Source organism: Muscardinus avellanarius, assembly GCF_963383645.1.
Source record: "Muscardinus avellanarius genome assembly, chromosome: 13".
Lineage (NCBI taxonomy): Eukaryota > Metazoa > Chordata > Mammalia > Rodentia > Gliridae > Muscardinus > Muscardinus avellanarius.
In genome coordinates, this window is record NC_137799.1 from 6,856,947 (window position 1) to 6,880,902 (window position 23,956).

Below are 23,956 nucleotides of genomic sequence, written 5' to 3' on the forward strand. Positions count from 1 at the left end.
TCACAGGGCGCGGGTCTCTGCCTCGATCTTCTGCTCCCCGTGCAAGCTCTCGGGGTCCGGGAGCTGCACCACGCTCTGCCGGATGGCGATCTCGGGGCCGCCCCCATACAGGCTGTTCAGGTAGTTCCAGGTCTCCTCAGAGATCTGCCCGTAGTCAGCCCCTGTGGGCACCACGTGCGTCATTCGTGGCCTGCAGGGCGGCCCCGGGCGGGAGGGTGGCGTGCCAGTATTGGGAAGGGGCATCCAAAATTATTAAGGCGCCGGTATTGGAAAACTGCTTTGATAATCTCCAAAATGTACGATGTAGCCGGGGCCTGGTGCCGCGCAGGCGCTCAGGCAGGGAGGGCGGCAGCTGTTACAGTGCAGAGGTCCTCTCTGTCTCTGCCCTTCATTCTAGTCATTAACCTATAGTAAAGGCCTTAGGGTCAACTGAAGCCTTTAGCTCTAAAACTACAATGGAGGCAGCCGGTGACTCTGTTTCCCCCTCTCCTCTGGGATCCGGCCTGGGCACAGGAAAGGTGAACTTTGTGCGCGGCTTCAAAGCGCCCTAGCTGATGAGCAAATAATACTGCCCAGTACAATAGAGCCGAGGGCCAGGTAGATCCTCGACCCCTGCGCTTAGGACGTGGCTGGCCACAGACAAAGAGGCACCGCCTGGCTAAGGGATAGGTAACTAGCCCATTGCCCTGGTAACGCTGACGAGGACGATACCAACACAAAACCTATTTAAAGGCTGGGGTCCCCAAAAGGGGCCGGACTTCCACTTCGGGCTCCCCAGCACGCGGGTCGGCACACTGCTTTTCCCTTCTCTATGTCCTACTGATTCGGTAATAAAGATTTGTTAAAGCTGCACCGAGCTGCCTGTTAGTTTTAATTTTTCTATTCAACAAACTTTAGTTGAATAAGAAAAAGAACCCCCACCATTTACACCCTAACAGGTGGCGAGCCACCAAGAGGAGATAGCCGTGCTGTCCAGAGACAGTCACTCGGCTACTGCCCGGAGGAGACTGGAGGCCACTGTCTTCCTCCCATGGTGGGCTGACAGGAAGAGAGGGCGGCCACCAGGTGGAGGGAGAGCTGGGGGGCACACGCAGGCCAAGCCCCCGGCACTGCCGCAGGCCCTGGCGAAGGTGGCTCTGGGAGGGACAGGAAGAAGCATCCTGGCCTGGGGGTGGGGGGCAGGAGGGCAGGGCTTGGCCAGGAGGGCGGGGCTTGGCCAGGAGGGGCCTGGCCGCCCGGGACTCACCCTGCTTCAGCTGCACGTGGCCGCTACCTTTGAGCTGTGCAATCCTGCTGTTGTCAATGGGCCCGGGAGGCTCTGGAAGAGACGGGCCACTCAGCGCCGGCCCTGTCCCCCGCAGATGCAGAGCCGCCCGGGGAAGCCTCAATCCCAGTGCCTGGAGAGCCCCCCAGGCCTCTGGCTGGCGAGGTCTCTGCTGGAGAGGCGCCTGGGGCACCGAGGGCCGCTCTAGTCAAGTTTTAGTGACGGGGACAGGGGTGCCCAGGGTCTCAGGCTGCAGAGACATGGCGGCCATGTCTCTGGAGGCGGCAGCTGCTCCCCATCCCCTTGACATGTGCTGCCCCAGCCCAACCGTGGAAATGAGAGGTGTTCACCCAGAGCCAGGCCTGGGCAGTTCCGTGACCCCCGGGTCATCGCTGGCGTAGGCCAGGCCGGGCTCCGGTCCAGAGCTGGGGCCACTGGCTCCCAGCCGCCGCCCACAAGTGCAGGCCGAGGGCTGGGGCGGCCTTTGCTGGGGGCTGGGGCGACCCGGAGCTCCCTCCACAGGGTGCGTTTCTACCTCCATATATCTGAAGGGTCAGATGCTGGAACCAGAGCTCTGAGAGTCTAGACCATCTACCGACCGCGGTGGGCCCTGTGAGGGCGCAGGAGGCCAGAGGGCAGGCCTCGTGGGAGGGTCAGCAGGTGTGGACAGGGGCAGGGGAGTGGACTCACCGCTGTCCTTTCCCTTGACGAAGGCCTCCCACTCCCGGAACCACTGCATGCTGATGCAGTAGATGACGCCGGGGGACTCCTCGGCCTGGAACGCCTTGTTCAGCTGCAGGGGTGGGGGCAGGTCAGCCTCGCCCCGTGCCCACAAGTCCACAGTGTGGGGTGACACGGCGGAGGTCACCCAGACCGCTAGCGCCCACGTGGAGACGCTCCTGCTGGCGCAGCCGCTCGCGCTTCCCCTGACAGCACTTCATTTTACTATTAGTATTATTACAAATATATATATATATATATATATATATATATATATTGGTGGTACTGGGGATGGAACTCTTCTACTTCTGGACTATACTCCCAGATCTATTTTATTTGGAAACAGGGTCTCTTAAGCCAGCTGAGGCTGGCTTTGAATCTGCACGATCATCCTGTGTCCTCCTCCCAAGCATAGGGATTACAAGTGTGCGCCACCATGCCCGGCTTATTACTATTATTTTTGCAGTGCTGACCAGCTGCCCCTGCAGAAGCCTGGCCTGCTCTCAGCGGCCGCCTTTACACCTCACAGCCTTCACTTCCCCGTCAGTGTGCAGAGCCGGGGTCTCCACTAGGAAGCTCTGCCTCCAGCTGATGTACTGGGGATTGAGCCCAGGCGCCCACTGAGCTACAGTCCCGCCTCTGACTTATTTTGTTTTGTTTTTTGCAGTACTGGGATGGAACCCAGCTAGGGGCATTCTACCTCCAAGCTATACCTCCAGCCCTACTTTTTTATTCTTTGTTTTGAAACAAGGTCTCACTAACTTGTGGAGGGCCTCACTAGGTAGCCGAGGCAGACTGCAAATCTGTGATCCTCCTTTCTCAGCCTCCCAAGTCCTGGAATTACAGGTGTGCGACGCCACGCCTGGCTTACTTTGTCTTTTGAGATAGGGTAGCGCTAAGCTGCTGAGGGCCCCGCTGAGCGCTGAGGCCGGCCTGGGCCCTGTCATCCTCCTGTGTGAGGAGGGACGCTGGCCAGCGTCCACAGGAGCAGGCCGGCCCTCGGAACAAAGGAGCGCTCATCCCCGTACCAGCCAGGGCAGGGGGACGCATCCTGCCTCGCTCAACTCACCCCAAAGCGAGCGAGTTTGAGCCTCTTAAGCCCCCAGAGCCCTCCCTCCTGCGCAGCCTGACTGCACAGGGCTCTGCTCAAGCCCGGCCCAGGCCGCGCGCACCTTAATGAAGGTGTCGATCTCCACCCGCCTGCGCTTGGCCAGCGCCTCGATCTCCACCTGGCAGAGGGAGCACACGTACAGATGGTTCACGGCAGGGCCGCCCCCAAACCTGCACCGGGGAGAGGGGGACAGGCTGCTAGCCCCGAGCAGGCGCAGCACCACCGCCGAGAGTGCTGCCTGCCCTCCCCACGCCTGCGCCCGCGCCCGGGACCTGGCCCAGCGCCCGCCACGACTCCCTCTCCTGCGGCCAGGCATGACTCCTGCCCGGCTCCAGGACCAGGTCACGGGGAGGCTGCGGCTAGGAGGGTGTGCGCGCCTGCCCTGGGGGCCCGCCGGGCTGAGGGACGCAGCTCTGTGAGTTTCCGACCCACTCCTGACGCCTGAGGCGGGGCTGGTGGTCCTGTGGATGAGGGGGACGGCTGCCTGGCTGGTCCTTCCCAGCTGCCTGGGCGGTGGCGGCCCCTCCCTGGCTGCAGAGGGTCCGGGCCGGGCTGCGGGGCAGCCGCTGCTCTTGCGTTCCCTTTTCTTTCTTTTGTGTGTGTCTGTGTGTCTGTGTGTGATGCTGGGGATTCAACCCGGGTGCCTTCGATCCTCAAGCTCCACCCTCAGCCCTTCTGTTTTATTTTGTTTTGACACAGGGTCTCGCTCAGTGGCTGAAGGTCTTGCTACATTGCTGAGGCCGTCCTCCAACCTGTGAGCCTCCTGTCTCAGCCTCCCAAGTGCTGGGATTTCAGGCGTTCCCCCCCCCCCGCCCACTCTCGGTCCTAATGGACTTGGCCCTGGGAGTCCAGCACAGCAGCTGCCTCAGTCTGGCCCTGGCCCATAGCCCCTGCCACTGCCTGAGGGCAAGCGCGGGGCCTCGCCAACCCCCGCCCTGCACCCAGCACCCAGGAGCTCATGGCTAACACACATCTTGTGCCAGCCATCCTGTCCCTCTTGACCCAGGGCCCTGACTGGACCCCCACCGTCCGGGCTCCTTTGCAGCGAGACACTTGGTGGCGGGGGGGGGGGGGGAGGCGGGCCTCACCTGCTATAGAGGTGCTCCCAGACGTTCTGGGGCAGGATGACCACCAGGTCGTCGATGTAGTGGTACTTGTTGGGCGGGATGCCTGCGGAGGGAGGCAGGGGAAGAGCCGGGCTCAGCCGCTGCCGCCCGCCACACCGCCTCCCCCACCCCTGCGCGCCGCTCACCTCCGTGGGAGCAGAGGAAGGTGTGGTTGGTGATGGGCCCCGGCTCCGCGAAGGTGTTGAACTTGTTCAGCCATTCCCGGGACACGTAGAACCTCAGCAGGCTGGGCTCCCGCATGGCGGCCAGGGACACAACCTGCTGCCGCTCGCGCACGGCCTCCTCGCTGCTCTTCCTGGGCCGGGGGAGAGGCGGGGTGAGCCGCAGCCGGGCCCCGCCCCGGGCACAGTGGGCGCCCCCCCCACCTGTAGAAGAGCACGTAGGCCTCTGCGTTCTGCACCACCGTCTCGTGCACCTCGGTGACGTACTGGTCGTCGAACTCGTACCACTGCCCGTTGATGACGTTCTGGCAGTAGGCGACGTAGTGGCCGCCTGGGGAGGACGGCGCCGGTGACGGGAGGCAGGAGCACCGGGTGGAGTGGGGAGGACTGCCTGACGTGATGCAGGAGCACCGGGGGGAGTGGGGAGGACTGCCTGACGTGAAGCAGGAGCACCGGGGGGAGTGGGGAGGACTGCCTGACATGAAGCAGGAGCACCAGGGGGAGTGGGGAGGACGGCCCGGGGCTGCCCGACTCACTGCCCGCCGTGCCGTGGTGGCAGATGACAGAGAGGAGGTCGTAGGTGGTGACCCGGGAGGCGCACTCCTTGGCCAGGAAGGGGCGCAGGTCAAGGCCCTCCAGGGGGAAGGACACGTGGCTGCTGATCTTGAGTGAGTACAGCATCTCGTGCCGGAAGCGCTTGAGGTGGACGCACAGGATCTGGGGGCAGAGGCCGGCCCCGGTCACGGCTCGTGGCAATGCCCGGGAAGCTCCAGAGACGCTCTGGCGGAGCCTGTGCAGGGCCCCGGCCAGCGACCCGCTGAACAAGACATGCCATTCCTTTTGTCACGGGGCAACGCCAGGCTCTGCTGCGGGGCCCAGGCCGGGGCTGGATCCCCCCGGAGGCTGTCACGGCCCAGGTTCACTGTCCAAACTCTCTGATGACCCGTCCCGTCGGCACCAGCGACACACAGCGCCAAAAGCTTCCCAGCCTCCTTCGACACCACCCTGGCCCTACGGCTGCTCACGCTGCCCTCCGCGAGCCACAGGAGCCTGCTCTCCCTCCTCCCTCTCCCTCCTCTGCCATTCCCAGACAGCACTGCAGGGCCGGCCCGCCCCGCCCTGCCACTAGGCTCGGGTCAGGAGCCACTCAGGAGGCCCCGCTGGCCCCGCCAAACACCACCACGTGAAGGAGAAACAGGCCCCCAAGCAGAGGGCGCCCAGACGCAGGGAGGAGGGGGCGCCCTGTCAGCGCGCCAGGGTCTCACAAGGCCAGGAGGGCTCAGGGCTCCGGGTGCAGAAGCCCCGGGCGCAGGCGTGGGCCCGGCAGCCACCCACCTCGGGCAGGCGGAGGACTTTGCAGTACTTGACGCCATTCCGCAGCCTGGCGGGAGGGAAGAGCGCCGGTCAGGGCCCCACAGGGGACAGACCCCCCCGGAGGAGGTGTGCAAAGGGAGGCGTGGGGAAGAGCCCCCCACGCACGCACACTTACTTCTTGCACCGCTCACAACTGTACATGTTATCACCTAGAGCAGAAAACAAAGGGCAGAGGTCAGCGGGGCCAGGGATGGGGAGAGGAGACCCGAGGGCAATGGCTGTGCTTGCTTAAGGGAAACCCCGAGAGCTGCTGGACAGAGGCTGGACCCTGGAGCCGGAGCCAGAGCCAGAAGGAAACACATCTGACCTCAGAAACACTAAAGCTCTGGCATGGACATCACTAAAAACACAATCAAAAGTCGACCGGGCATGGTGGCGCACACTCTAATGCCGGCACTCGGGAGGGAGGCTGAGACTGGAGGATCATGTTTGCGGCAGCCTCAGCTACTTAGTGAGACCCTGTTTCAAAATAAAAAATTTAAGCTGGGCGTGGTGGTGCACGCTTGTAATCCCAGCATTCAGGAGGCTGAGACCAGAGGACTGCAGTTTGCAGTCAGCCTCAGCTTCTTAGTGAGGCCCTCTGCAACTCAGTGAGGCCCTGTCTCAAAATAAAGAATAAAAATCGGGCCGGGGGTGTTGCTCAGAGGTCGAATGCCCCTGGGTTCCATCCCAGACCCGCAAATAAAATAAAATAATTTAAAAATAGCGCTGGGGGTATAGCGCAGAGGTAGGATGCCCCAGAGTTCAATCCCCAGTATCCCCCCCCAAAAAAAGAAATAAAGTGATTGGTAAGATGTTAAATAGCCAATAGAAAAACAGGGAAAAGATAGGAATGGGAAACTTCTGATAAATGCAATCAACACATTTAATGAAACATATTCAAATTAATCAATAATCAAGGAAATGCAAAGTGTGAGAGAAGCATCGTTTTTTTCCACCAAATTTGTAAAAAATAAAAATACACTGGTTCCCGAGAGTGGGAAGGCGCCGGGGCTGGACGCGTGTTCCTGGCCCAGCCTGGTGCAGCCGACGGGGATCGAAGGCCTTCAGTTCTGGAAGCAAAGTCCAGCTGTGCGCTCAGAAGGTCCAGGCCACACGTATACGACAGCGGGGTCCACACGGGTCCCCCCCAGGCTGCACGCTGTCCTGGGGTACGACATGGGCCCCCCACACTGAGAGCCACTCACCCTTCAGCTCATCAGCAGCAAAAAAGGCGGCGAGGCAGTCCTCCAGGGTGACGACGGGCCCCCAGAACCAGCTTGGGGTGCAGGACACCACAAACCTGCAGGCAGAAAGGGGTGCCAGGTGTTCCAGGGCATGACCAACCACAGGACCTGGGCTCTGGCTGAGGGCTGTCCAGGCCGGAGCTGGACGCCATCGTGTCCTTGGGCCTGACCCTTGCCACCTGTCAGGGGCTGGGATCCTGCGCCCTCCTCTGGGCGGCCATGCCCTGGGCCAAGTGCCGGCGTCTGGCAGCGGGGCTGGGGTGGCCGCTGTGCTCTCAGGCAGGGCCAGCCCCGCCATTGCTTCTTGGGCGCTCTCGGGGTGACCCTGCCCGCCACCTTCATGAATGATCCGGTCTAGACTATGTACAGTGTCTAGGGAGCCCCCCCCCGCCGGCCCCATCTGCAAACTCTCACACGTCCATAGGCCCCCAGACCCCTCCAGAACACTCCCTGCCCTACAAACCCTTGCACCCTGCTGACCGGTCTCTCCTGCCCAGGACACCGGGACGGTGCCCAGCTGCGGCCCCACAGGCGGGAAGGGGGCGTACCGCCGGATGTATTCCACGATGAAGGCCAGCCAGCCCTGGGTGGTGTAGCTGTCCCCGCAGGCGCCTGGCTTGGCCGGCACGTTCTGGTAGATGGCCGAGTGGAGCTTGGCCAGGTCCTCCTTGCCAGGAATGGGCAGCGACAGGTCCTGGAAAGTCTCCACCGTGGTGGACACCTGCGGGGTGAAGGTCAGCTGGTACCCATGGCCAGTGGCATCTGCACCCCAGATCTCAGGCCGGCCGGCAGGTAAGGCTGACAGCCTGTTCCCCCAGGAGCCCACGACCAGGACCCCCTCCCCAGGAGAAGGCAGGGACCACAGGTGGACTGCCCAGTCCCCCCCACCCCTCCCTGTGCCAGGTCACCCACCCGGTCACAGGTAAGACACTGCACAAGGCTTAGAATGGAGCCGTCGAAGATGTCTGAAATGACGCTGCGGTAGCGCTGCTCCTTCCGCCTCCGGCTACCGGAGCTCAGGACCTGGGCTGGGGGCACAGCACAGGGCTGGGCCCGCACCTCTGCCAGGCCGGGGCAGGCATGGGGCTCAGGACCTGGGCAGGCATCGGGGCTCCCTTTGCCAGGTGTGGGGCCAAGTCTACTCATCATGTGACCACATGTGTAACCCCCCCATCATCAGTAAAGTGGGCCCCTCACATCCCAGAGGTGTCATGAGATTCAGAGGTGGTGTGAGGAGGCGCTGCCCAAGCCCTGGCAGCAGGCGCTCAAAGCTGGCAACCACGGGTCCCGCGTTTATTCCGCCCATTCCCGGCCCAAGCTCCTGCCCGCCCGCCCACCCGCCCGCTGCCCACGAACCTTTCTTGAGCACGTAAGACGGCCCCATCCGCACGGGGCTTGCGCGGGGAGGGCTGCCCGACAGCTTGGCGTGGCCCTCGTGGTGGTGGACTGGGCTGCAGGGGTGAGAGGGGCTGCGCATGTGGGCATCGTTGTCCGGCTCTGGGGGCAGAGAGGGGACGTGCTGGGCTGGGGCGGCAGCTGGTGCCCCCTGTGCCAGCTGGGCCCAGTGCCTCTCTTCTGCCCCGTGCCCGCTCTGGCACCACCCAGCAGCTGAGCTGAGGCTTCGTGAGCCCAGGGAACCCAGTGCTGAGGCTGCTTCTCACGTGCTGTCAGGTCAGAGGGGAGACCCCACCCCGGGTGGGCTGCTGCGCGCTGGCGCCTGGCACGCAGTTGGTAGTGGGCACTCAGGCTGGATTCCCCCACAGGCCCTGGCTACCGGGTACCTGGTGTCCAGCAGGGACTGGCGGACCGCGGCGACGGGGGCCGGGCCTCAGCGGGCTGGTCGTCGAGCGCGGCCACAGCGGTGTCCACGTCCGCGTCCTCGTCCACTTGCTCTGAGTTGGCGCGCTGCTGGCCCCAGGAGAACTTGCGGTCCTTCATGCGCTCCTTCTCGGAGACGGCGCGGCCCGCCTCATCGGGGCTCAGCAGCTCCGCCTCGGCCTGGGAGCCGGCCCCGCCGCGGCCCTGCCCGTCACCCTCACCCCGGTCACTGCGGTCACTGCTCGAGTCGCAGGACAGGAACTCGTCCTCTGACGGGCTGCGGTCGCCCTCCCGCTTCTCGTCCGTGTCGCTCGAGTCCGAGTCGCGAGCGTCTTGTGGAAGCACTGCGGCGGCCACGGCCGGCTCCTTAAGCTCCTCGTGCAGCTGGTCCATCAGGCAGCGCAGGAACTCCTGGGTGTCCTGGAACCGGGGGCCGTGTCGGGTGCTGGGACAGCGAGCTGTCACCCTCAGGACAGCGCTGTTCTGACCCATCCTCCCGAGGGCTCTGCGGCTCGGCTCAGCGAGGCCATGCACGGCCTCCTGGCCACACAGCCGTGACGTGCCAGGCAGAGCCAGATACCCGGAGGCACTGACTCCGAATCCCACCGCCCCGCTTCCAGTTAGTGTGGCGAGGGGTGATGGCAGCCCACCTTGCCAGCTAGGGCACCGGAGGAGGACCAGGGTTCTGAGCCTGGCTCTACCGATATCCACGGCCTGTCCTGGCCCACAGCTGCAGGGCTAGGCTCCAGCCAGAGCCGCCATACCCCCGAGCATGAGAGGGGCCGCTGTGTGGGCCCCACGGCCCCGGGCGACGTGCCCAGGCATGAGCAGAGGGCCTACCACCAGCCAGGCAGCTTGCCCGCGTCAGGCTCACCGACAGACCCTCAGCAGGAAGGGCCTTCAGTCTCCGTCTACTGCTCCTTGTGTGTTTGTGGGGGGATACTGGGCTTGAACCCAGTGGCACTCCACCCCCCAGCTACACCCCCAGTCATTTTTAATTTTTTAATTTTAATTTTTTGTTGTTGTTTTTGCTGGTCTGGGGATGGAACCCAGTGGCATCACCCTCCGAGCTACACCCCTGCCCAATTATATTTTATTGTTTTTTTTGAAACAGGGTCTCACTGAGTTGCAGAGGGCCTCACTAAGTAGCTGAGGCTGTCCGTGAACTGCGATCCTCCGGCCTCAGCCTCCCAAATGCTGGGATGACGAGCGTGCGCCACCGCGCCCGGCTTTTATTTTGCTTTGAAACAGGATCTCGCAGCTGTGCATGGTGGCACACATCTGTCATCCCAGTACCTGGAAAGCTGAAGCAGGAGCAGCGCAGGTTCGAGGACAGCCTCAACATTAGTAAGACTCTGATCAACCGAGCAAGACCCTGTTTCCAAATAAGAAATAAACCCAGGCTGGGGGTGTAGCTCAAAGGTGGACTCCATCTGGGTTCAGTCTCCAGTACCATAAACACACACACACACACACACACACACACACACACACCTCGCTAAATTGCTGAGGCTGGCCTCTAACCTGAGAGCCTCCGGTGTTACCCTCCCAAGTACTGGGATTATAGACATGTGTCACCAGGCCCAGTTTGGGTCTTTTTTCTTTTTTTCTTTTTCTTTCTTTCTTTCTTTTTTTTTTTTTGTGGTACTGAGGGTGGAACCCAGGGGCTTTCTACTTCCGGGATATACTCTCAGACCTTTTTTTTTTTTTTTTTTTTTTTGGTGGTACTGGAGTGGATCCCAGGGGCTTTCTACCTCCGGGCTATACTCCCAGACTCATTTTATACTTTATTTGGAAACAGGGTCTCACTAAGTTGCTGAGAGCCTCACTAAGTAGCTGAGGCTGGCTTTGAACCTGCGCGATCCTCCTGTCTCAGCCTCCCAAGCGCGGGGATTACAAGCATGCCCACCGCGCCCGGCTTTTTTCTTTTTTTTTTTTAGTGGTACTGAGGATGGATAGAACCCAGGGGCCTTCTATCTCCAGTCTACACCTGTAGCCCTATTTTATTTTTAATTGGAAACAGGGTCTCGCTCGGTTGTGGAGAGATTCACTAAGCTGCTGAGGCTGGCTTCGAACCTACGGTCCTCTTTTCTTAGCCTCCCAAGTACTGGAATTGCAGGTTGTGCCAACATGCCCAGCTTGGTTCTTCCTTGTGTGTGTGTGGGGGGGTACTGGGGACTGAACTCAGAGGCATTCTACCTTCGAGCTACACCCCCAGCATGATTTTTATTTCTTATTTGGAAACAGGGTTTCACTAGGTTGATGAGTCTCACTACTTGCCGAGGCCGTCCTTGAACCTGCGATCCTCCTGCCTCAGCCTCCCAAGTACTGGGATTACAAGTGTGTGCCACCATGCCTGGCTTTGGTTCTTTCTTTTAACACAAATACTGAGAGTTCTTTGTGAACTTCTTAACCCAGGCAGAAGCAGGACAGCCCTTTGTCTACCCAGAGGCTCATGGCTGCACCTCATTTTCGTCTTGGAAGCGTCCCCAGACTGTGTCCAAGAACCAGAGCAAGGCAGGCCTCTGGGTTCCTGATGGACACCATGCTGCATCCATGGCTCCCTACGGGTCAGCGCCCCGAGGGCCAGCCAGGCACCTCGTGCAGGGGAGGCCTGCCTCAGCCTGAGTCTGGCTGCCTGTGCGCCATGGCCCGAGCGGCCGGAGCGAGGGCGGCGCTCTCTGACCTGACCCGGCTGACAGCGCCCCTCCCAGGATGACAGGGCAAGTTAGACCATGGGTGCTCTCCATGCCCAGGAAGAGGCCCGGGGAGGTGGCACTGGGCTGCTCGGGCGGAGCCCACGCCCACTGCCAGGGCTCGGGCAGAGAAAGGTCGCAGCCCTCAGCCCAGGACAGCCGGAGCAAGCTGATGGTGCGGGGAGGGAAGGCACCAGAATCCTGCTGCAATCACCAGGCCCCGCGCCCCGGCACGCAGGCTGGAGGAGACGTCCCGGCCAGCGACGGACGGGCCCAGGGGACCCAGACCCCAAGCCTCAGCAGCTCAGCTCTGGGCTGAGGTACACGGAGGCCTTGCTCGTCTCTGTCTTGGTCTCATGATTATGAAATGGAAAGCTACGGTTAGTTTTAAAGGAGTTCTCTAGATTAAAAAAAAATTTAACCAATATTTTTACTTTCACAAAAGTGAGACTGTGCGCACATTTTGACGTCACTGCGAGCGATGGGCTGCGAGGCCGGGACCGGCACTCTCGGTCTCCCCACCTGTCGGGTGGGCCAGGCGCCAGCAGGTCCCAGGAGCCCCACCTGGCCCAGGCCTGCCTTGCCAGCACCCATCCGCCCGGCGGGGTTCAAAGCCAGCTGCCGACTCACCTGCTGGGCGTAGCCGCGGAACATCGGGTTGACCAGCTTGATCCCGTGGGACAGGCTGGTGGGGACCACGTAGCTGGGCCTGTGGGGACCGAAGCCGTCAGTCAGGGCCAGCCGGAGCCACCGAGGCCGAGGTGTAGGGCCTGTGAGGCCGCTCAGACTGGGGCCACCGGCCAGGCCCCAACAGGCGTCCCAGGCCCCAGGCCAGGGAGGACGCGCCGGGCCCTGGCTGCTGCCTCGCCTGGCCCAGGAGCGCCGCGGGGCGTCGCTGCCTGTGAGGCCCGGCCAGCTCGCTTGACACGTGCTTTCCTCTTTAAACATTTATTGTAGTTTTTCTCTTTCAGAGGCAATACATGTTTAATATTTTTAAAAAAATTACGGAAAAACACGGCAAAGCAACAGCACTGCCTGGAGAGAATCCCAGTAAGATGAAAATATTAAGACTTCCCGAGCGTGCTGGGAAAGCGCAGACACCCGCGTGCACAAACCTGACGTCGGGCCACCTGGACACCCACATCCGACGGTCTTTCGCCACTGCGTCACTCCATATGCTTCTTTTTTTCCTTCTTTCTTTTTTCTTTTTCTTTACTTTATTTCTCTTTGTTTTTGGAACTGGTCATTAAACCCAGGGGCATTCCACCTCCAAACTATACCCCAAGTTCTTTTTATTCTTTGTTTTGAAACAGGGTCTACGTTGCTGAGAAATTGCTGAGGCTGGCCTTGAACCTGCCATCCTCCTGTCTCAGCCTCCTACACTCAGCGCATTTCTCTGTGTGTGTGTGTGTGTGTGTGTGTGTGTGTGGTACTGGGGTTCCTGGATACCCTTCTACCTCCGGGCTACACTTCCAGACCTATTTTTATACTTTTTAAAAATTTGGAAACAGGGTCTCTTAAGCCAGTGCAGCTGGCTTCAAACCTGCGCGATCCTCCTGTTTCTGGCTCCCAAATGCGGGGATTATAAGCGTGCGCCACCACACCCGGCACTCTGTGCTCATTTTATATTTTATTTATTTTATTTTATTTTTTTTATATTATTCTGCCTCCGAGCTACAATTCCAGCCACAATTTACTTATTTAATTTAAATTTTCTTTGCAGTACTGAGGATTGAATCCAGGGGCGGTCTCACTAAATTGCAGAGGGCCTCACTAAGTAGCTGTGGCTGGCTGTGAACCTGTGATCCTCCTGTCTCACCCTCCCAAGTATTGGGATTATAGGCATGTGCCACCATGTCCAACTTCTATTATTTCTTTTTTCTTTATTTTATTTTATATTTTGCAGTACTGGGGATGGAACCCAAGGGCATTCTATTTTCGAGCTATATTTTCAGCCCTATTTTAATTCTATTTATTTATTTATTTATTTATTTATTTATTTATTTATTCTTGGTGGTACTGGGGATGGAACCCAGGGGCATTCTACCTCAGAGCTACACCCCCAGGCTGATTTTTTAATTCTTTATTCTGAAACAGGGTCTCACTGAGTTGCAGAGGGCCTCACTAAGTAGCTGACACTGGCCATGATCCTCCGGTCTCAGCCTCCCAAATGCTGGGATTACAAGCGTGCGCCACCACGCCCGGCTAAATTATTCCCAATTTTGACTTTTCCTCAAAAAATATCCAATCCAAGCCAGGCGTGGTGGCACACGCTTGTAATCCCCGCACTTGGGAGTCGGAGACAGGAGGATCACGCAGATTAGAAGCCAGCCACGCTGGCTTAAGAGACCCTGTTTACAAATTTTAAAAAAGTATAAAAATAGGTCTGGGAGTGTAGCCGGAGGTAGAGAAGGGTTTCCAGGAACCCCAGTACCACCAAAAAAAAAGTATATATAAATATACATATATGTATACATATATGTGTGTACATATATACATGTGTATATATGTATATATACATATATATGTATATATTTATATGTATATATCCAATCCACCAAGTGCTGTGTGCACGTATGTCACAGTCAACATGATTTACACTATAAGACTATAATGCACCCATAAAAGCACAGTATAAAAACAAAAATAAATAAGCAAATAAAATAAATCTCCAATCCACGCTCTGGGCTTTACGTTCACTTCCCCGAGGCACGGGCCTGGGCCTGGCCAGCACCCGCGCCCCTCCTGAGCCTTCTTCCACACGAGCAGCCTTGGCAGAGGCCCGGGACGGGCACGATTACCCGTGGGGTCAGCACAGACATGGCGAAGCGGCTGCCAGCAGGCTCGCCCCAGGGTCCAGCTCCTCCTCACGGACCGTGTGATTGTGAACAAGACGCCTGGACTCTCCGTGCCTCGGTTCCCCCGTTTGATGAGCAGGGCCAAGAGAGCCGCTACACACAGATGTGCCGTGAGCACCGGGGCCACGTGGGGCCGGGCCCCACCCTCCCACCTGCGCGGCCAGGGCTCCGTCACTCACCGCTTCTTGTGCCAGACCTCAGACACCAGCTTCTGGTAGCTCTTACACAGGGCCGGCTTCTTGTCCGTGCGCACCAGGCCTCCACACTCCAGGAAGAACTGCGTCAGCGGAGGGCTGGGGCGGGAGAGCGGGCGCCAGGTGAGGAAAGCCAACGCCGCCGGCGCTCAGGTGGGGCGCTCGGAGGCCTCCGCACCCAGAAACGCTTGCAGAGGAACTTCACTGGCTAAACTGCACCCCCCACCCCCAGTTCATAGGAAGCCCTGACCCCTAGCACCTAGGCCGTGACTGCAGATGGAGACGAGGTCTTTAAAGAGGTGTGGAAGCCGGGCGTGGTGGGCACGCTTACAATCCCAGCACTTGGGAGGCTGAGCCAGGAGGATCGCACAGGTTCGAAGCCAGCCTCAGCTACTTAGTGAGGCTCTCGGCAACTCAGTGAGACCGTTTCCAAATAAAGTATAAAATAGGTCTGGGAGTGTAGCCCAGAGGTAGAAGTTTCCAGGAACCCCAGTACCACAAAGAAAAGGAAAAAAAAAAAAGAAAGAAAGATAGGAAGCCAGCCAGCTAGCCGGTGTGCTGAGGCACGCTCGTAATCCCGGGACTTGGGAGGCGGAGGAGGAAGGACGACCGCAGGCTCAAAGCCAGCCTCGGCACTGAGCAAGATTCTCAGCGGTGAGAAATAAAATCAGGCTGGGCGCAGCTCTGGAGAACACCTCAGGGTTCCATCCCAAGTGCCCAAAATAAAGATAAAAAGGTGCTGAAGTTAAAAGGGGGCTGTGGGGAGGCCCCGATGCAGTCGGACTGACGCCCTTTTAGAGGAAAGCCGGGCACACTGAGGGTCCACAGGCGAGCGCACAGAGGGCGGCAGGCGAGGACAGGCAAGGAGGGGGAGGAGAAACGCTCCAGGCGCCCTGGCCGGGCCTGCGGCCTCCAGCACGCTGGACGCTGACTGGCTGGCGGAGGAGCCACCAGCGGGGACACCGCCATCAGCTTTCTCAGGACCGCCCCAGGCGCCGCCTCGGACGAGGGGCCACCTACCAGTTGGACAGGGCCTGCAGGGCGGCGTTCATGTAGCAGGAGTTCCCGAGGTTTTTCATGCCCGTTAGGCCTGGGAGAGGACACACGAGGGGAAGGGTGAGAAGCCCGCCGCTCGGCTGGGCCGGGCTCCCCCATCCCACTGGTGTTGGTGAGAGGCGCCGGCCGAGGACACAGCTGAGCCAGTGGGGCGGGCGGCGGGCCTCCAGGGGAGCCGCTGACCGTGCGGGCCCCGTGCTCCCGTGCCCGCGGCAGAGCCGCCAGCGCCCTGGTCCGGGGCCGTTACCTCGAGGCTTCAGGTCGTCCTCTGACTCGGACTCCCCTTCGTCAGCCACGGCGACAGGGACTGCCTTCGGAGGGTGAGAGGGCGGCGGGGAGTCCTGGGTAGGACCGATGGGAGAAATGGGCTGTGGAGGGGCCACGCGGCCCGAGGTGGGGAGGCCCAGCCACGGGCCCAGGACACCCAGGAAGAGAGGGCACCCCTGGCCTCACCTGGGGGCTCCTACAGTGGTTAATGACTTATCTCATTTGTAACACATTTGGGAAAGATAGGAACATAAAACCACTCACTCCCATTCCCTGAGAATGCTTACTGCTAGCTGCACGGACACAGTCACTGCACGCGACTGCCTGACATGCGCGCGCTCCCCAAAATGGGCAGTGTACGCGTTGGTGCAGAGCCTTTAAAAAAAATTCCTGCTGGGCGTGGTGGCCACGCTTGTCATCCCAGCATTCGGGAGGCTGAGACAGGAGGATCCGGGTTCGCAGACAGCCTCAGCTACTTAGTGAGGCCCTCTGCAACTTAGTGAGACTCTGATTCGAAATAAAGAATAAAAAGTAGGGCAGGGGGTGTAGCTCGGAGGTAGAACATCCCTGGGTTCCATCCCCAGACCCCCCCCCCCAAAAGAAAAAGTCCTAAATGCTCGGCAAACACCTGTCAAGTGACGGTGGAGACGCAGAGGAGACCGCAGTGCGCAGCACGTGGCCCGCCTCCCGGCTGCAACCCCAGCAGCTGCCCTGAAGCCTGGGGCTACGGGCCACGCACGCGGCATCCCCGGCCGGCCGCTGTCCTGAAGGCCCACGCCTGCTGCTGGGAGGGGCCACTCTCTGGCTGCCCATCACCTGGGTGGCTCCCAGGTGCGGGGTTCAGGGGACAGCACAGAGACCGTGACTCCTCGGGGCACACTTGCACACTTGTGACCTGCAGCGGCCAGCTGTCCGTGGGCTCCTAAAGCCCTTCGGCCCCTCGCCTCCGGGCCCGGGTGGAGGCCCTGCTCCCCGTCACCGGCGTCCTCACAGCCCAGGGCCTTGGCACCCACCGGGCTTGGCACCCGGTGACAAGCGCTCCCCAGAGCCACCTGATAACCAGCAGCCAGAGCGCCCCTGCTTGGGACCCACCCTCGCGGGTACCTGCTCTGAGAAGCGGGGTGCGGAGCCCGGCGGGTGCGCCTCCAGCCGCTGCTCCAGGAACACCTCGCGCTCGCAGGCGTAGCACCACAGCCGGAACGTGGTCAGGTTCACTGTGAGGTTGTGCCTTTTGACCTGGAGGGCAGGTGGAGCCAAGGTCAAGGTGGCCAGGCTGGCAGGTGTCTGGGTCCAGTGTCAGGCAAAGGCCCTCAGGCCAGGGTGGAGGCTGGGCCACAGCACCCAAGTCCTCTCTGCAGCAACCCTGCCTGACGCCCAACTCCTCAGCCCCGGGCAGGACGGTGGGGCGCCCCAGGATGCCTACCTGAGCATGGATGGTGCTGTGGTCAGCAAAGGACTCTCCGCAGCCAACATAGGGGCAGGCGACCTGGGAGGGAGGAGGTAGGGGTGGAGTGGGGCCAGCAGAGAGGACGGCGGCGATGTGGAGGCCTGACTCAGCCCAAAGCCGCGTGGCCGGCTCAGCTCAGCACAGGTCCTACGCTCCCAGCTCACGGGCGTCGCCCCTGGGCTCCCGGGGTGGGGGTGCGCCCGGGCCATTGCTGCTGGGCCCCAGATCCTGGCTCTCCATCAAAACCCTACTTGCTGTCTGCCCGCAGTGGCCCACGCCTGACTCGTTGCCTCGGGAGCCTGAGGCAGGAGGATCACAAGTGCAACAGCAGCCTGGGCAAGTTGGTGAGACCCAGTCTCAAAACAAAAAGTAAAAGTGCTGGGGGTGTAGCTCGGTGGTAGAGTGCCCCCGGGAACACACACACACACACACACACACACACACACACGCACGCACGCACACATACTGACGGACAGCAGCAGGTTAAAGAAGATGCTGGGCTGAATATTCCTGTCTCCCTAAGAAACAAAACTCTAGCTGGGCATGGTGACAAACACTTGTAATCCCAGTACTTGGGAGGCCCAGACAGGAGGCTCACAGGTTTAAAGCCAGCCTCGGGAACTTAGCAAGGCCCCCAGCAACGTTGTGAGACCCTGTTTCCAAATAAGAAATAAAACCAGGGTGGGGGTGTAGCTTGGAGGTAGAATGGCTCTGGGTTCAGCCCCCAGTACAAATATAAATAAATAAATAAATAAATAAACTACAAAGGTATAGAGAAAAAATGAAATTACTTGTAATTCTACCACTCAGAGTAAATCATGTTTGGTACCTCTACACGTACTCTTCTTCTCGTGCTGAGGATTAATTCCAGGGACATGCTGCCTCAGAGCTACCCCCAGCTCCTTTTATTTTGAAAAAGGGTCTCACTAAATGGCCGAAGCTGTCCTCAAACCTGGGAACTCAGCCTTGGAACTCAGGGGCATTCGATCTCTGAGCTACACCCCCAGACTTAGTTTTTATTCTTTATTTTGAAACAGGCTCTCACTAAGTTGCAGAGGGCCTCACTAAGTAGCAGCTGAGGCTGTCCTCTAACCGCGATCCTCCTGTCTCAGCCTCCCAAATGCCGGGATTACAAGTGTGCGCCACCACGCTCGGGTCCATCATGCCTACTTTTACTACTCTCTTTCTTTTTGTGGTACCAGGGATGGAACCCAGGGTCATTCTACCTCTGACCTCCACCTCCAGACTGATTTTTTATTCTTCATTTTGAAACAGGGTTTCACTAAGTTGCAGAAGACCTCACAAGTTGCTGAGGCTGTCCTTGAACCTACGATCCTCCTGACTCAGCCTCCTAAGTCCTGGGATTCCAGATGTGTGCCATGGTGTCTGGCTTTTCCTTGTCATTCTGAATGGCTGCCAGCCAGCCCAGGGACTCTGACCTGGGAGCCTGCGTTTCTGCAAGTCCTCTGGGGAAGGGACACTCCCAGCTATCTGGCTGGAACCCTTGGCCCTGTGGCTGCGGGGACCCTTACCTGGAGACAGGCCCACAGGTTGGGTCCAGCAACACCACAGGACTGGCAGGCTCCCTGGGGAAGAGGAGGGAGAAGAGGTGAGCCTGAGCTGAGGCCGCCCCGCCCGGCCCCACTAGGTTCCCATGGCAATTTCTCTTCAGTGTCAAAACATTTTCTTTCTTTCTTCCTTTCTTTTTTTTACAGTACTGGGGGTGGAACCCAGGGGCATTCTACCTCCGAACTACAGCCCCAGCCCTATGCTACACCCCCTGCCCAATTTTTTATTCTTTATTTATTTATTTTGGTGGTACTGGGGTTCCTGGAAGCCCTTCTACCTCCAGGCTACACTCCCAGACCTATTTTTACATTTTTATTTGGAAACAGGGTCTCCTAAGCCAGCGTGCGCGGCTGGCTTTGAACCTGTGCGATCTTCCTGTCTCTGCCTCCCAAGCGCGGGGATTACAAGCATGCGCCACCACGCCCGGCTTATTCTTTTATTTTGAAACCGGGTCTCACTGAGTTGCGGAGGGCCTCACTAAGTAACTGAGGCTGTCTGCGAACTGTGATCCTCCTGTCTCAGCCTCCTGAATGCTGGGATGACAAGTGTGCGCCGCCACGCCCGGCTCTGAACAACTTGTTTTAACAGGCCAGCAGAGAGCTCAGACAAAATTCATGAGCCGTCCACACACGCCAGCACAGAGCTTCAGAAGCGTGTCTGGTCGAGTCAGCACAGGCTCAGCCGGCTCGTCGGGGCTGCATCCTGGACGCCTGCTCACCTCTGCTGGGCTCATCAGATCACGTGAGCTGCTGGCAGGGGCCTGGCAGGCTGGATAAGCCTAGAGGAGCTCGCCCAAGACTCTGGGAACCACCCAGAAAGCCCTACACAGGCCCTGCCTTCCTTGGAGCGGCGCTCAGCTTTGCTCACGCCATGCCTTCGCCATGCCCTCGACCCGGCAGGACCCCAACCAGCGACCCTTTCTGCTCCTGCTCTTCTCCAGCAACTGCGCTGCGCTTCCGATCCTGGACGTGGTTCCTCAGTGCTACTCCCTGGCTGTTGGTGTGTGTTTGTTTGGTTTTCGTGGTACTGGGGTTCCTGGAAGCCCTTCTACCTCCAGGCTACACTCCCAGACCTATTTTATACTTTTTATTTGGAAACAGGGTCTTTTACACCAGCGCGGCTGGCTTCGAACCTGCACGATCCTCCTGTCTCCGCCTCCCAAGCGCAGGGATTACAAGCGTGGGCCACCACGCCCGGCTTTTTTTAAATTTTTATTGGTGCATTATATTCATATATCATAATGGGGTAAAAAACTTGTGTAGACATACATGCACACATCGCCCAGTCAGCCCCCGCCCGATTCCCACCCCATTCCCGCCCCACCCCTCCTTCCCGTGCTTGGCTTAGTGGTTGACTTCGATATTGTTTGTGGTGTTTTGCTGATTATTTGAACTCCAAGTCTGAGAATGATGTGCTCGTGAGCCCACTATTCCACCTAGTTGTTAGGTTTGCCAGCCAGCGTCTGAACCTAGAACCTAGCTCAGCCGTGTCCTGTAAGTGCCCGCCTTCTAGCACCTCTGAGTGTTGAGTAAGCCTCGTGGGAAGGCACAAATGGTGTGCGACGTGACTTGCCGGGCTCAGGCCCGCTGCTCACGGCATGTCGCCTCTGCCCGTGGCAGGTGCCACCAAGACCCTCACTTCACGATGGGAAACCAGCTGAGAGGCGGCAGCCCTGCGTGGAGGGAGCGAGGTCAGCTGGCGAAGGCAAGGAGCCGGGCCGCGAGCTGAGCCCATCAAATGTCTCACTGGGAGAGTCTGGTCACCCCAGAGGCCCCACAGGAACTTCTCTGACTCGGGCCCTGGCGTGCTGGTGCAGTGCAGACAAGGACCCTCGGGTGTTGGGGTCTGCTCAGACTTCCTGACAGAACTTCTGATGAATTAGCTGCATGTAGCGTCTAGCGCAGGTCCACAAACCGCCTGAACTTGCGATGAATGAACCTGCAATATGTGGCGCCAGGCAGATATGGAGGGCGTCACTACTGCCCTTGCCCCCGCTAGCCCAATTTGGTCATGTTGAGCCTTACTGGCTCAAATAATGCTTCCGAGCTCGTGAACCCCTCGTGCATTGGACAATGATTGGCTGCAAGTTATGTGCTTTGCACATGCAAGAGTGACCTTTAGCCTGATAGGTTAGGATAGTTTCCTGTTGGAAATCCCCCTTGCGGTTTTTTGCTTTAAATTGGGTTGCCTGAGAGAAATAAACGAGATCCTGCTCGACTCGACTCCCGGCTGGTGTGTTTCTGTTCCGGCCGTCAGCACTCATTTTCCTTCTCAGCCCCACCGCTGCCGGGCTGGCCCCGTCACTCGGGCGGGTGGGGATGAGCAGCTCAGCCAGACCGCCAGGCTGAGATCTGCGCACTGGGCTCGGGGCCTCGGGCCCAGGATGCTGCGGGCAGACGCAAAGCAGCCCGACCTCCCCAACCCGGCCTCCCTCCTGGGAGACTGGGGCTCACACGGCACCCACCTTCCCAGGCTTCCGTTGGTTCAAGTTAATCATGAGAATGATGGACATATTGTCTGCTTGCTGTGACAATTCAAATGATACACACGGGAGGCACAGGACTGGAAGCACAGCAAATAGTACATTCCTAATGCAATAACTTGAAGTCTATTCCTTTGTACGTTCTTTTGTGTGTGGTACTGGGGATGGAACCCAGGGACATTCGACCCTCGAGCTACACCCCCTGCCCAATTTTTTTATTCTTTATTTTGAAACAGAGTCTCACTGAGTTGCAGAGGGCCTCACTAAGTAGCTGAGGCTGTCCACGAACCACGATCCTCCGGTCTCAGCCTCCCAAGTGCTGGGATGACAAGCGTGCCCACCACGCCTGGCTCAGCCTCTTGTACTTTTAATTTTGAAACAGGGTCTCTCTGCACTGCTGAGGCTCTGTGTGCTTCTGGAAGGCTGCAGGCCCGGCCCAGCTCTCCCCAGGGCCCACCGCCTCCTGGCTGTCACACCACCTGCCTCCTGCCTCCTCTGAGGAACAATCCTCTCCGTTGGCCTTACTGGTTCCTTGGAGCAGACTTGGAAAAAAATCTCAGTATCAGACAGTGCAAGTATTTGCACCCGAGCTCCGCTCTGCCCTGAACACCCCACTCGAAATGCAGGACCACTTCAGACTGCCCAAGGCGGGGCGCCGCGGCGCACGCCTGCAATCTGAGACCAGGGAGGCTGAGGCGGGAGGCGCAAGGTGAGTCCGGGGTACTCAGCAAGACCCTGTCTCGAAATAAAACTAAGAACGGGCTGGGGGTATAGCTGAGAGGAGGCCACCCTGGTTTCGGTCCCCAGTGCGGTGGTGGGGGGGCTCAAAGCACCGAAGAGCACCCCACACCGGGACTGCAACTACGGCCCAGCCAAAGGCTCCCGGGGACCTGCCAGCCACTGAGGGGTGCCTGGGAAGGTGTCCGGCTGAGCTCCGTGGGCACAATGGCCATCTCCCTGGCCTCTCCATGCAGCTCCTGTGGGCAAGACGCTGCAGGGTGCGGGTGTCACCCAGAGTCAGTCACCACGTCACACAGGAAAGACGACGTAGCTTGGAACAGGACGTACTAGGGTCAGAAGCACTCGGCTGGACTATTCTAAGGCTAAAGCAAGCCCCAAACAGTGACGATAGCCTGGTGTGTGTGTGTGTGTGTGTGTGTGTGTGTGTGTGTGTGTGTGAGAGAGAGAGAGAGAGAGAGAGAGAGAGACAGACAGACAGACAGACAGACACTAGGGATTGAACCCTCTACCTCTAAACTACATCCCCAGCCTTTTTTATTTTTTTATTCTGAAACAGGGTCTTGCTGAGTTACTGAGGGTCTTGCTAGATTGCTGAAGCTGGCCTTGAACCTCCAATCTTCCTGACTCAGCCTCTCAAGTACAGGGATTACAGACATGTGCCACCATGCCAGGCTAGTATCACTCTTTTATGCAAGAAAAGAGAAACTGAAAAGACACAAAACAGCCTGGCATGGTGGCGCACACTTGTAATTCCAGTACTTAGGAGGCTGAGACAGGAGGATCGCAGGTTTGCGGCCAGCCTCAGCTACTTGGTGAGGCCCTTCGCAACTCAGTGAGACCCTGTTTCAAAATAAAAAATAAAAAAGTAGGGCGTGGTGGCGCACGCTTGTCATCCCCGCGCTTGGGAGGCTGAGACAGGAGGATCGCACGGGTTCGAAGCCAGCCTCAGCTACTTAGTGAGGCTCTCGGCAACTTAGTGAGACCCTGTTCCCAAATAAAATAGAAAATAAGTCTGGGAGTATAGCCCAGAGGTAGAAAGCCCCTGAGTTCCACCCCCAGTACCACCAAAAAAATATTAAAAAATAAAAAATAAATAAAATAAAGAATAAAACATAGGGCTGGGGGTGTAGCTTGGAAGTAGGATGACTCTGGGTTCCATCCCTCATACTGCAAGAGAGAAAAAAAAAAGATACAAAAGAAACTAAGGGCGCGGCCACTGCGGGGGCGGGGCAGACGTGCTCCTTTTCCTAACGTTTATTCTTGAACCACGTGACACGACTCAGCTTGGGCCAGGAAGCACTCGGGTGGACCACTCTAAGGCCACAGCAAGCCCCAAATGTCTTGGTACCTTTTCAAAACATTTAAATTTAGCCACAAAAATAAAAAAAAACAGTGAGCAGCACCGTCCCACTCAGCGAAGGCCCACATCCCGCGCTGCCCCGCACGCAGGAGGCCCTGGGTTCTGTCCCTGGCACCACAAACACAAAACAACACCAAGACCCACCCTCGGCTCTGCGCCGGGCTCATTTCCCGACAGAGCGCCGGGTACAGCTGCGGATCGGCTAATGGACAGACCATTAGCGGCCCCCGAAGGCCCCGTCTCAGATATAATTAATGGCACCAGCAGCCAGCCCTGGAAGGAGGCTCCCGACCAGATGCCAGTTGGCCCATTTACCAGGACGGCTGAGAACCGACCGACCGCAGGGGCTTCCGCTGTCTGTACGGCAGCCGCGCCCCGGGGCCGCCGGGAGGCCGCTTCTTTACCTTGGATTTGAGCAGCAAGTCCTCTTTGGTCACCTCCCCTATGGAGTCCAGGTGAGGGCAAAGGTCCCTGGAGTCCCCCAT

General features: G+C 58.8%; 1 protein-coding gene across 1 annotated transcript; it reads right to left on the reverse strand.

Moving 5' to 3' along the window:
• USP20 (ubiquitin specific peptidase 20) lies at positions 1 to 23,956 on the reverse strand (the record flags this gene model as incomplete). The annotated part of the gene is made up of 23 exons (XM_080709503.1): positions 1 to 161; positions 1,247 to 1,318; positions 1,955 to 2,057; positions 3,157 to 3,265; positions 4,184 to 4,265; positions 4,348 to 4,517; positions 4,588 to 4,714; positions 4,920 to 5,100; positions 5,719 to 5,764; positions 5,873 to 5,906; positions 6,945 to 7,039; positions 7,532 to 7,704; positions 7,896 to 8,011; positions 8,340 to 8,480; positions 8,765 to 9,221; positions 12,128 to 12,206; positions 14,535 to 14,648; positions 15,570 to 15,639; positions 15,853 to 15,946; positions 16,977 to 17,108; positions 17,296 to 17,358; positions 18,852 to 18,905; positions 23,876 to 23,956. 23 exons carry the CDS (start codon positions 23,954 to 23,956, stop codon positions 1 to 3), a joined length of 2,754 nt encoding a protein of 917 aa, XP_080565629.1.